This window comes from Syngnathus scovelli, chromosome 8 (genome assembly GCF_024217435.2).
Source record: "Syngnathus scovelli strain Florida chromosome 8, RoL_Ssco_1.2, whole genome shotgun sequence".
In the NCBI taxonomy this organism is placed as follows: Eukaryota; Metazoa; Chordata; class Actinopteri; order Syngnathiformes; family Syngnathidae; genus Syngnathus; species Syngnathus scovelli.
In genome coordinates, this window is record NC_090854.1 from 14,984,156 (window position 1) to 14,997,506 (window position 13,351).

At 39.0% G+C, this 13,351-nt stretch overlaps 1 protein-coding gene across 5 annotated transcripts in view; it reads left to right on the plus strand.

Moving 5' to 3' along the window:
• Positions 1-716: 716 nt before the first annotated feature.
• The window catches only part of nalcn (sodium leak channel, non-selective), a 42,976-nt gene continuing 30,341 nt past the window's right edge, over positions 717-13,351 (plus strand). For 2 of the 5 annotated variants that reach the window (XM_049728275.1, XM_049728278.1), the window contains exons 1-12: positions 717-823; positions 3,210-3,303; positions 3,513-3,574; positions 4,522-4,662; positions 5,410-5,592; positions 7,240-7,323; positions 7,427-7,566; positions 7,658-7,786; positions 9,569-9,720; positions 9,897-10,039; positions 10,142-10,246; positions 10,318-10,404. In XM_049728275.1, coding sequence (XP_049584232.1) covers positions 3,533-3,574; positions 4,522-4,662; positions 5,410-5,592; positions 7,240-7,323; positions 7,427-7,566; positions 7,658-7,786; positions 9,569-9,720; positions 9,897-10,039; positions 10,142-10,246; positions 10,318-10,404 — 1,206 coding nt within the window. In that variant the 5' untranslated portion in view covers positions 717-823; positions 3,210-3,303; positions 3,513-3,532. Of the gene's footprint in view, positions 824-3,209; positions 3,446-3,512; positions 3,575-4,521; positions 4,663-5,409; positions 5,593-7,239; positions 7,324-7,426; positions 7,567-7,657; positions 7,787-9,568; positions 9,721-9,896; positions 10,040-10,141; positions 10,247-10,317; positions 10,405-13,351 lie in introns of all 5 variants that reach the window. The other 3 variants (XM_049728276.1, XM_049728277.1, XM_049728279.1) reach the window with 3 other exon arrangements.

Below are 13,351 nucleotides of genomic sequence, written 5' to 3' on the forward strand. Positions count from 1 at the left end.
AAAGAGAGAGAAAAAAAAAACTGTGGCCAGAGTGTGAAAATGGCAGAAAAATAACATATCGTGTTTTTACCATAGGTATAGGAGTGGTCGGGGGCAAAAGAGTGACGGGAGGGTTCTTGACCCTTAGCCACCCTGTAGCACCGCCTCTGTTGCCTTACTCTATTATTCAAAATGTATGTAAAGTTTTTTTTTTAACTCATTAACTCATTATTATGACAATTCGATTTTTTTTGAGTGAAAAATACAAACAATCAGCCATGGTTTACTTTTAAGAACACAATTTCAGGTTAAACTGAAAGGAGTCTTTGAATTATTTCAAAATAGGGCAATCAAAATAGTTTTGTTTGCTTTCCTTTATATATAACAGTACTGGAAGGTAAAACTTGTGGGTTATGCCAATTTAATCTATTTTTATTATTCAAATACTAAATATTGACTGTGGCAGATTCTTTATCAGGGTAGAATAAGTCTCCACTAAATGTTATGTCCAAATATTTAGTCGACTATGAAAAAACGAAAAAAATAACGACCAAAACGTCATTTTCCTCTTAATTTGTATACGCACAAAAACTGTTCATTAATAATCATTCTAAAATATTGCACTAAAAGTCGTATCAAGACTAAACTTTGAGGGTCCTGGTCGTGTATTACCATGGAGACTTGGGAGCGCATCTCTTGCAGATGCTGCTGATGCGATTGCAGTCTGCGCATGCGCACATCCCTTACGCGAGCCCCACGTATACATTGACAGACTCACCGGATGAAAACAGCTGATGTCACGGACATGATGCTCCGCGGTCGATGAGGGCAAAAACACGCTGCTGTAAGTCATTTATTGTCCGTGCAAATATGACGCGGAATTATTGTTCACCATTGTGTTTGTATTTGGAGAAATTGCCACCTGCTAGCGTGTTCCGTACAGGAAGTGGAGATGTCGCATCCTTCGTACCAGGCCTTGATTTATTTTTTTCCGCGTGTATTTGCTATAATAGAATCGGACATGGTTGGGAGATGTTATGAATGGTTTTTATTACACTCCTTGGTCTCTGATGTGATATTTGTGTTGTGCTCGGCTTGTTTTTAATGCGATCTGGTGCTTTACTACTAACGCGTTTCCATAGTAACCTTGGCTGTCATGGTGTCATTCATCTCAGTATGGACGTGCGTTTCCTGTTTGGAATCCTTGCATGACTTTGTGCAGCGTTTGACAGCTGTCTTATACGTGTTATTTTATATTTAGTGGTTATCCAAGGACCCTTGAATTTTCTTGAATCTTATTCTCATTTTTTTATTTCTCTTGTGTATGTTTGTGTCCTTGTAAGTGGTGGGGCTGGTGGCAATAGTTGATTTTAATTAACTAGAATTAAAACTGCAAAATCACAATATGCAAGTTTGATTGATTGACTGTGTGGCGGGGATATGAGTTGAAGTCATAACACAATTTTACTATTTGGCAACATCTGATTACACCATTCAGATTTTTCTTTCGTGTGACTAGAGAAAGCTGGAGTTGGGGTGCAAGAATAGTATCCATTCTGTATATTGCTCCCCTTTTTAAACTGATTGAAATAAAAACTATAAGAGTCAACTATTTCTAAGATCAAGTCGCCATGTGGCATACCCTCCAATTAAAAAAAAAGTAATATTTTTGAGCAGTGTTGTGATTTTAGGAGGCAACCACAGGTGGCAGTGCCCTGATGCTGATGAAAAATGTATTATTTTCTGATTATAACTTCTTAGGTGCACACTATCAATCAAAACACAACGTTTATATGCGGACATATATTGATGAGACCGTTTTGCCTCGAATTTCCATTTATCTCTAAATTGGCATAATCCAACTTAATACAGTGCTGTGAAAAATTGTCCCCTTCCTAAATTCTGGCTCCATTTTTCAAAAACGTATTTATCATGCTTTTATTTGTTTCATTGATGGGTTTAATTTGAATTTTTAAAAGCTCACCCATAGGATTTTCTGGTAGACAGTTCCATTAATCACAGTAAGTGGTCCAGGCCCTAAATAGCAAAGTACTCCTTCCATACTAGCACATTTCTATGTTGAACTGTTATTCATTATTATTGTCATTATTGTTATTATTATTAATATTATTAACCAAATGCTGCGTATATTCTTGTTTGTTTTTAAAAAGAGTTACAAAAGTCTAGAAGTGAAACCTCCACATTCTTATCCAGACTAGCAATTAACGTGATTGCATCCTGTCTACGAGGAACATGTCCTCTTTCCCCCAAATGGAAAATTAATTGCTGTTCTCGCCACCGGTCCTCCCACATAATAGCAGTGCTTTTCTTGTCACTCTGTCTCACATCTCTATATATGTTAAGTGCAATAATCAAGACGCTCTAATGGTTTCTAAATGTGAGTGCAGTTTAAATGGGAACACAAACAAGGCTCAGCTTTCACTTAACAGTCATCATTCTGAGATTTGTTTTGTCGATTTTTTTAGGGATACATGATTGATAAAGTTGATAGATTGTCATAATGCACTGAGCAGCCACAATAGAGATGCTATCGCCGTGTCACAATAGTATAATTTTCTGTGGTTGTTTTCCGAATTGGTCAACAAGAAAAACAATTCATATATCAAACGGCACCTGTTTGCAAGTTCTCGAATTAGCCTCATGGGGCGAGCTTTGACTAGCCTGATCACCGCTAGATATAATATATTCATACCAGCGGGAAGGGGACCCTGGAATTGAACAAGGGCAGCGATGCAAAGTGTTGCTTTGTCAACCTTCTTTTCCGTCTTTCTCTTGCTCCCCGTCTCGGGACCCTTCCACTTATATAGTACTCACTTTCTCTCCTCCAGATGTGTCCAAAGCCTTGGTTCTCTCAAACCTTTCCCCAGACATCAAACCTTGGCTGTCCTTCTGATGAGCTCATTTCTATTCCTATCCATCCTGTTCACTCCAAAACCTCAACATCTTAATTTCTGCCATCTTCTGCTTTGCTTCCTGCCGTTTCTTCAGAGCCACTCTCTCCAACCCGTACTTCATCATTGTCTTATGAACTTTCCCCTTCACCCAACACCCTTAATGTGACACTTTTGTCAAATCATTTCAACCTGCTTGGATAAATTCCCTCAATAGAATAAAACCCGTCCATCCCTACTTTATCGTATTTCATGGAATTGTGTGTCATGTCAATGGATTAAATGATCTATATTGTCTTCCCATATCTCTTTCTCCAGCAAATCGTGAACTCTCTTGCTTTTTTGCTCTCTCTGGTTGGTCCCTCCACCTATCTATGCCCTGGGGATGAACGCACCAATGAGGAGCCTCACAGTGAGTCCCCCGCCCCACCTTGCCTTATCGTCTGCCCCGTCTTCCTCCTCCACATGCGGTCACCCATTCACCGAGCGTGTCGCATATATGCCTTGATGTCAGATGTGGTGGGCATTCCTGTCTCTCTGAGCGTAATGTAGATGTGGGTAGAGTGTAAATGTACGCCATACAAGCCATGATGTTGACTAACTGTTGTGTGTTATTTGCAGGGTATGCCTGATCGCATGTTATGTGCAGTGCTGGAGCAATTTCAGCTTTACTTTTCCCTTTGGTATGTGCGCTTTGTCTCCATTCAGAGTGTCATTTCCTCTTCTTCTGTTCATATGCTCATACAGCCTCTACACACTTTGTGCAGCGGATCTAAAAAGTCAACACAACTTTTTCTATCCACTGTACACACACACGCGCGCACACACAAACGCTCATTTAAGAAGACTCACACTTGCTTAAACTGCTTGACGGAGGATCATATGTGATCTCACGCGGTAAGTTGCTGGACATGTTCTAGTGTGAATACACTTGTCCTGTGTCCCATGTGTGCTTTGTCGCGTTAACATGATAGCTGTGATTTGCATCATGTGTTGATTATGTTGAGAAAGACAACTCTGTTCTGGCAGTTCAAGTCCGGCAACAACATCATAATTGCTGTATTTCCTGAAATAATATGTTAATATAGATCCTGATAGATATGGATGGATGATTTTAGTGAATTATTATTATGTTATATCGCTATTTACCTATGGGAATAATCAATATATTATTGAATATTATCACTGAAATTCATTTCAGCCACCTCCACAAAATGCCTCACATCTAATAGACAACAAATATACTTTGCAGTTGAGTCAATAAATACTCCAGGGTACTTTTAAGCGAAATACTTTACACAATAATACATGTCAGGGTCCTTTATATTTGACAGTTATAATATTTAAATGTATATCGTACTTGTATGCATTTATACACTGGTTAAGATTAAATGCACACTGATGATGATACAGCTCTTGTATTGAAACTCGTTAGATTATGAACTTTAATTTAACATTAAGCTAAGACTTGAGGACTTAAAGAACTACAATGCACCCATACATCTTTTAATAATTTCAGGTTAACATGAACTCCTTATAATTCTGACCAGACTTGAATGCAGATACAGAATGTTGTGGTTTCCTTGGTGTAGCTTTGGTCACTATATTGTCTAACTGCTCCCTTTGTCAGATCCACTCTCTGTATAGCACGGCAAGCCCCAGCATGCTTAAGAGGAAACAAAGCTCCAGGGTTGAGACCCAGCCCATGACTGACTTTGGGCCTGATGAGACCCTGGCAGACAGTGCGGACATCTTCTGGATCAACAAACCAGTAAGTGTACATTTATTAATTTATTAACTCTAGTGAAACATATTCTTCTACATGACCCTGACTGATTTCCATGTTGTTGTAATATGAAAAAAAAAAGGTCCCTTAGTATATATTACTAAATTGTACTGGCAACCTTTAAATGGCGGCTCGGTGGCGCACTGGGTAGCACGTCCGCCTCACAGTTAGGAGGGTGCGGGTTCGATTCCACCTCCGGCCCTCCCTGTGTGGAGTTTGCATGTTCTCCCCGGGCCCGCGTGGGTTTTCTCCGGGCACTCCGGTTTCCTCCCACATTCCAAAAACATGCTTGGTAGGCCGATTGAAGACTCCAAATTGTCCCTAGGTGTGAGTGTGAGTGCGATTGGTTGTCTGTCTCTGTGTGCCCTGCGATTGGCTGGCAACCAGTTCAGGGTGTCCCCCGCCTACTGCCCGATGACGGCTGGGATAGGCTCCAGCACGCCCGCGACCCCCGTGGGGACTAAGCGGTTCAGAAAATGGATGGATGGATGGATGGAACCTTTAAATGAAAAAAAAATACATGCTTAAATTTTATGCAAGGGTGGGGACAAGCGGTATAGAAAATGGATAGATAGAAATTTCATGCATAAAGATGAGTTTTCCCACTGGACACAAAACTAAATAATAGTAAAATACACGCAAAAAAATGCACCTCTCTAAATATCTCTTTTAAATAAACAACTTAACAAAGCAAAGAAAGTACTACGCTAACTGTCCCTCAACTTTCCGTAGTGGGTACACACCGTGCTGAGAGCCTGCGCCATCGGCAGCGTCATCTCAGCATGCATGAACACCCCCATGACATTTGAGCACTACCCGCCCCTCCAGTATGTGACCTTCACCCTGGATACGCTACTCATTTTCCTCTACTCGGCTGAGATGATCGCCAAGATGCACATCAGAGGAATTCTCAAGGTAGTCACAAACACTACGACATTCATTTCACCTAACCAATAGTTTTCTTCATCAAAGTTAGTCAGTCTTCAAAGTGTGGATATATTGAAAGAGGAGTTTGCTCACGTTGGAGATGCACACCACTTGAGAGTGGACACAAATGAGTTACAGACTGTGTGTTTTGCCTTAGGCATGATGGCTAGCTACGGCCCTGGACTAAGTGCATCACATTGATCATCACACTTCATACTGCAGTAATATGCTTTAGTTTGGTGCAAAGATAGCCTCACACAATCTTCCCAGATGGGTTTTGAGAAACCCACCAGAGCTGCTGTGCTTCCTAAGACCTGGCCACTTGTGAACTCTTGTGGGAGAACACTGTGTGATTTTTGCCGTTGAATTTTTGCAGCATCACTCAAAAATCTTTGGGAGGACTTATGGAAACAGATAGAATGTAATAAACTTTACTGTTCTAAAGGAGCCAGAAAAGGTTCATCAGAAGCAGCACGGAAGGGACAGCTGGCTGCTGTATAAAGTGTGGACAGCTAAATTGGCATGTTAAGCATAACAAACAGCGAGGCGGACGAGGACACGCTTTGCTTTACAAATGGCAGTAGAACCTTACTAAATCCTTCTTTCATTCTAAAAAAAAAAATCTTTGAAACTTGACTTAATGTGACCCCAGTGATTTACTTTATACTGGAATATGTGATTGTATGAGCAAACAAGCCAATTTCATGCTTTTGTTTGTTATGGTGTTTATCTGACACTTGCTATTTTGTAGTCTTTCCTCATCATTCTCTCCTTCGACATCCATTGTCCCCTTGACATTTCACTTTGTTTATACCTCGGGGCTTTTGTCATTTTCCTTGGCTTATCATGTCGAAAACAAGTTGCTTCTTATTTCTTCACTCGGGCGGAATGCTGAAAATCAGAAGATTTACTCATATCTACCTGTTGACATATCCCACTGTTTTTTTTTTTTTTTTTTTCCGGCTCTTGCTCACGGCAACACATAATTTCCTGTGGAAAGGGCAGATGGCATGACAGACTTTGCTGTCAATGTGTTACAAGCCACTAGTACGCCATCTGACTGAAAACTAAACTACGTTGTTAGATGTGTGGCGTAGTTATAACAATGCGTCTGGGAGAAATAATGAACAATTAAATGAGTACAAAGCTCTGTAAATCACAATTTATGATACTGAAAATAATAAACAGTGAAGTTTGACACTTTTATTACTCTATACAGGGATCCACATACTGATAATAGCATTTTCAGCCAAAACTAATGAGAGGTTGTCATTAATCGTGGCAACGTAAGATGGCTGCCCTCTCTCTCGCTGCAAGATGCCACTTGTTCGTGGTACAGTTGCATGGCCATTTTGTATAAAGTTAACAAATGTGCTTCTTACGCTGCATTCCAGAAAAATGGGAAGTGGTTTGTTTGTTGATGTTGCGTTGATGCTGTATGGGCTGAGGTGTTAATTGCGAACAAGCTCCTGGCTGTTATTTATAATAGAGGTTGTACTATCGCTATGATTGTGTGTGTGCGAGAGAGACAGAGGAAAGCTGTGGGCTGAATCTTGTCATTAAAAGTGTTACCTTCTTCTTTCTGGAGTGTTAACTGTTGATTTGTTCCATTGCCATTTCCTCCTCTCTGCACAGGGGGATAACTCCTATGCGAAAGATCGCTGGTGCATGTTTGATGGATTCATGGTGGTTTTCATCTGGGTGTCCCTGGCGTTGCAGGTATATTGCGACATTTTTACTGCCTTTGTATGTTTTTATGGCGCCTCAAATTTGCTTAGACAGCTTTATTTAAGGCACGTTTCAACCATCTCTTTGTTTTGAGATGTTTGAGATAGCAGACCTCGTGGATCAGATGTCTCCATGGGGGATGCTGAGAATCCCCAGAGCGCTCATTATGATTCGGGCCTTCAGGATCTACTTCCGCTTTGAGCTTCCTCGCTCCCGCATCACTAACATTCTTAAGTACAACGGAGCATTTTATTCTTACCAAAATTTATTGTGCATAAAGAACTAGGCCACTAAAATTGTTTGTCTACATTCTTGTTGTTGGCAGGCGTTCTGGCGAACAGATCTGGAGTGTTTCTATCTTCCTGCTGTTTTTTCTCTTGCTTTATGGAATTCTGGGTGTGCAGATGTTTGGAACATTCAATCATCACTGTGTTACCAATGACACGGAGAAAGGGTAATTAACACGTAACTTCCATCAGTCAACATTGTATTCTGATTAATATTGCATTTTTGGAATCAAGCAGCAAAATCTTTCAGTTTATATCCATCTGAGGGGGCGACCTCATTTACCCTCGACTGAAAATGACATCATGGTGCCTAAGGAGTTCAGCTTGTGAATAAATTGAGACAAATATTCCTGACAAAATAAACATTTTCTAGTTTTAAATACACATCTTTTGAAATTATAATAAATACACTTTTATTTGTCCCACTGTGGAGAAATTCTCGACTATAGCTTGCTATTTATAGCATATTTTGGAAATATAAGTATATCCAATGATTCAGTTATCCTTGTTGTCCAATCTAGAAAACACATCCTCGACTTTAGTTGTGATCAGCATCTTCGCATTGGCATGGAACAACAGTCCAATACCCGTTGAGCCTCATTATGCTGCACTACCATTTAATTTATTTAAAGTACAATTAATTACAGCATGATTCAAATGACATTGGTCCTAATGAGGATGCATGTATAACTCCACAGAGATGTGGAATCAGGTAGGCGTAACGCTCCTCCACGTATTCTATATTGTATTTACAATTAGCACCAAGTGCTAAAATTAATTGCACGTCCTACACCCTTTGAATGAAGCTCATTTTTGCATACCCTCAGGACACATGCATGAGAGAAACTTCATGACCCTCACATTTACACTTTGGATACCAATTTGCCGATCAAAAAGTCTGTTGTGATCCCCCTGCTACCTCACCAAATTCAAAGTGTGCTTTAAAATATGTCAGAGAGAACAGATGTGTCTTATCTGTTCAGTGCTACATGTCCTTGACCCAAAGTCAAAAGCTCTGCAGCTTTGCACACACGTGAAATATGATGGAAATTGGGAATAATATATCAAGGGAGACGGATATGAGATGAATAGGGTGTCGGATTTGTTAACAAAAGGAGGATCTTGTGGATGTCAGGATTTCACCTGCTATTTCACTTCATGTCATGAATTGCACACAAAGGTATTATTATAGGCTTATTTAAAACGTAAAAAAAACTGGTGAACCTCTATCTAAACGATTTTGTTCCACATAGGAAATAAAGGAAATTGAGTTAGCCTGTTCCAGAGTCACTGTTGCTATCATAAAACTTGATTAACTCTAGTCGTTCAGAAGGAAGTTGTACATTAACGACTAAATTGCGGAAATAAGCGATTTATTATTGACACTAGAAAAAAAGGAAATTTAATCACTCTTGAATTAATTTGTCACATACTGTGTTTGTCTCTTCCAATTTTATTACATGCTTAACTGTCACACAAGTATAAAAATTATATTCAGTATTTACAATGAATCAGAGGTTATATTTCAGTCAAACCATGGTCTCAGTAAATCATATTAAATGTCAAATACAGTGCAGTCATTGTGCATTTGGAGTAATTCTCATAAATTTGAGGTTTTCATGGGCCACGAAAAACGTCAGTTAATTTCAAACACATTTTGTCTCATGCTCAAATGTACGACCGTAGTAATGTTCCAAATTTGAGGTGCCAATTTACTCAAAAGCCAAAATTCCTAAGAAAATGCTGCTCAAGACAATAAAATACAATACAACTTGGAAATATAGAAAAAAAAAAAACCCTGGTGTGGCACCTTTGGGGGTCCAAGCATATTTCAAGGGTAGCCAGTGCCCCCACAGCCCCTCCTCTAGCATCACCTCTACAAAGTTGTCCAATCATTGTGAAAAACCCCAAACATATGCAGTTGTTATACATATTTTTCATTTGTTTAGCAATGTGACGTGGAATAGTTTGGTCATCCCAGACACCCACTGCTCCCCTCATGGTGAAGGCTACCAGTGTCCTTTTGGTTTCATGTGTAAGGATCTGGAAGAAATGGGTCTCAGCAGGCAGGAACTTGGCTACAGTGGCTTCAATGAACTGGGTAAAGTCATGTTCTTGTATGTATATTTTATTATATGTATATATGTGTATATATATACCGGACTATAAGGCGCACTTTTGAGAAAATTTGAGGTTTTTAGGTGCGCCTTATAGTCCGGAAAATACGGTATATATTTTGTTCTCATAACCATCATATTTGTCTGTTTTGTTTTTTAGGAACGAGCATCTTTACTGTGTACGAGGCTGCTTCTCAGGAGGGTTGGGTGTTCCTCATGTACCGAGCAATTGACAGTTTCCCTCGCTGGCGGTCTTACTTCTATTTTATCACTCTAATTTTCTTTCTGGCATGGCTTGTGAAGGTTAGGAGCGTTTGTATCTTTCTTTTCCCTAGCCTGGCAATGAACCTTCCTTTGCTTTGGATTGTACCAAGTTAACAAATTATTTTGTTTGTTCTTAAACAGAATGTGTTCATTGCTGTCATCATTGAGACCTTTGCTGAAATCAGAGTTCAATTTCAGCAGATGTGGGGGTCCAGGAGTAGCACCACATCAACAGCGACGACGCAGGTATAGTGATTGGAACAAATTTTACTTTTGTCACAGTGACTTATTTGGGTGGGAATATCCCTGTGCTGCAGATGTTTCACGAAGATACCGCCGGGGGATGGCAGCTTGTAGCCGTAGATGTCAACAAACCACATGGCCGAGCACCTGCCTGCCTTCAGGTGAACCCACTAACACAATTTATTAGCTACTGATGCTTAAAAGCACACTTGCACATTTAAGACAGAAGTGGAATTGATTGGCATATTTTATGTTTTATTGCTTTTCCTTCTTATGAAACAATAGCAATTAAATATCCATTTTATTCCATCATTCTGCTATTTGAAATATACTGAGGAAATTTGCAACCCAAGTATTCCTGTCAAAAGAATATATGGTTTTTTTTTTTTGGCTCCTGCAGAAACAGATCCTTTTTTTAATGGACTATATCTATATACATTGTTTTATTTTATTAATAGCTAAGTTTTTTAACCTAAAACAATGTGTTTAATCATTATTTATAATGTACAAGAAGTTACTACTACTCAGTATTTTCTAACACCACCAGTATATGATGGATTGGTGACAACTATCACTGTCACGGTATCGTTATCGTCTGCAATATTTCACAATTATATCCTGCCGTGCATTCATCTTGATCTGGAATCCTCACCCTCAACATGCAAGATTACTTTAACAGCAATGTGCTTTTTACTAAGAACATTTTTGTATTTTGATGGAACTGAGAATTGGACAATATCCACCAGTAGAGAAGTGCAATGGGAATTAAGTGAGTAAGACATGTAGATTTGCACTGATGTCCTGCTATAGCCATGAATGACTTTTAAAAGACATCTGCAGAAGATAGCATGCTGCAGTTAGCCTTGTGGTCAGCGTGATCCAAACGGTGGTGCTTTTGAGATAAGCTGAACACAGCTTGCAGCTGGACCTCTGTTGATAGCACCGTAGGGCAAAAGTCTGGCTTCACGCTGAGAGAGTGCCAATAGACCGTGCGGCAACGAGCGAGGTGGTGAGTGTCAATACACAAATGGGTGAGGAAGGAATTTAAAATAGAGAGAAATGTGGAGAGGAAATAAAGCGTGTGGAATATGCAGTTTGTCCCCTCCAGAGCACCATCATCACTTGGAGGGAGGATTTAGATAGGGATAACCAGAGGGATAAACACGGCTGACTTCCCTCTGAGCCTTCTGCTCCATTAAATGGATCACCCGGAGCAATGCGCTCTCAAGAGAATTTAGTGGGAAATCCTACAAAAAGTGAAGCTTTCTATTCAAATGGTCCTTTTTTCAGCATCGTTGCGCCTATGTAGGCTTCTTGTTGATTCCCCTTGCAGCAATGCACTTTAGAACAATGGCAAGTCATAATGCAAAACACGCCAGAAATAAGATAGACGTTCTGTGCTTGTTATACTCTGGTCGAACACCTGAGGTTGAACACAATACAATGTTTTGTTTAAAATTTTCACCAAAGAAAATAATGGAAGTTGAATTAATCTTTTCTAGGATTGATTTGTCATCATCATTAAATCACTATTTAGTGTACAGGCAATGTTTGACGTAATGTTTTATCATTCTGAATGATCACATCTTTAAAAAACTGTTACAACTTTAAAATTAAAGACTTAGTTTTAATAGTAAAAGAAAAAAAAACTTTATTATAAAATGTTATACTAAACAATAGTAAATGTACTCTCAAATGTCGCAAAAAAAATCGACATCCTGTTTTCTGGCCATCATCAGAGTTTGCCACCACAGCTACGAAATATTAATAATTCTTAAAACTGGCATTATAAATTATATTAGCGGCTTATAAAGAGACTCACAATGCAGTTGCTGTGATTTTTCGATAAATGAGGGATATCTCAAATCTTGGTCAAATGCTATCTAGCGCTTAGCTTTGTCACTAAGACCAGTGAAGCGTGCTGTGCAGACAGATAGACATAGAACTTGGAAGTCTTGACTGAATGGCACTTGTGCTCTGCTCTGCCTGTCTCCTGAGTAATTGACCATCAAATGATGAGAATGTTTCCATGCTGGCAGATGGGTCTTATCCACATTGACACTCAAAGCCACCAGGTTCTCTCATGTGAAGATGCAGGCCTTTCCACTTGTAGACATTGCTTATCCCATTTGGTGATGTACGTGTGTGTGTGTGGGTCTGTGTGTGTGTGTGTGTTTGCATGTGTGTGCTTGTCTTGTTGGGAGGGCAGCAGCAGTTGGAGATAACATGGAATTGATTGACCACCTGCTCTTTTTGGAGGCAGCAGGAAGTTCTCTCTTGAGGGGTGACAAAGCCAAATAATCTCAATGTGTTTATCTTCCATTCTCAGTTGTTTGTCAAGAACTTGAATATTTAAACAAATATAGTGTTAAATAAATATCACATTTAAGAAGTGTTAAAGTTTAGAAAACAATTCTCGGACGTAATCGGTTCCAGGATGCGGTAAAGTTCTGATTTGTTTGAATTTTAAGTAGAAACAATAGAAACTAAAATCCATACATACTAGGTACGCTGTTCCAATAAGAAGACCTTCCAAGAATTTGCTTTCAATATCAAACGTGTAGGATTCAATACATTAATTTAATGAAACCTTAATTTGATTTATGAGCAAGTAACATTTTAACATTCACGACTGTCCAAGTGTAGATTGAAAAGTCCTCTTTGCTTGAAAAAAATTGCTTTCAGTGTCAAGTATTTAGTATTTAATTAATGAATTTAATGAAACCTTAATTTAATTTATGGGTAAGTAACATTTTAACATTCACAACTGTCCAAATGTGGAATGAAAGACTCTTCTGCACGATATAAAACTTAAATAAAGCTTCAGATTTGCTGAATACGACTCAATATAGTAATATCGTGCATGACAACCATAATTATTAGATTTTTTTTTTTTTTTGCAGAAATATGGATAAGCTCTTTTGAAGCCAATTTACAGTTTCTGTTTTTCTTGAAGACCACAGTTTAATTCACACTGGTGGCATGATAAAATGAGGTTAATAAAGTGTCCTGGTCTACTAATTATCCCCTGATGCTCCATTATGTCATAATTACAATGGCACATTGATTGGATTGGATTGATTGCATAAACATACAGGTGTTTAAATG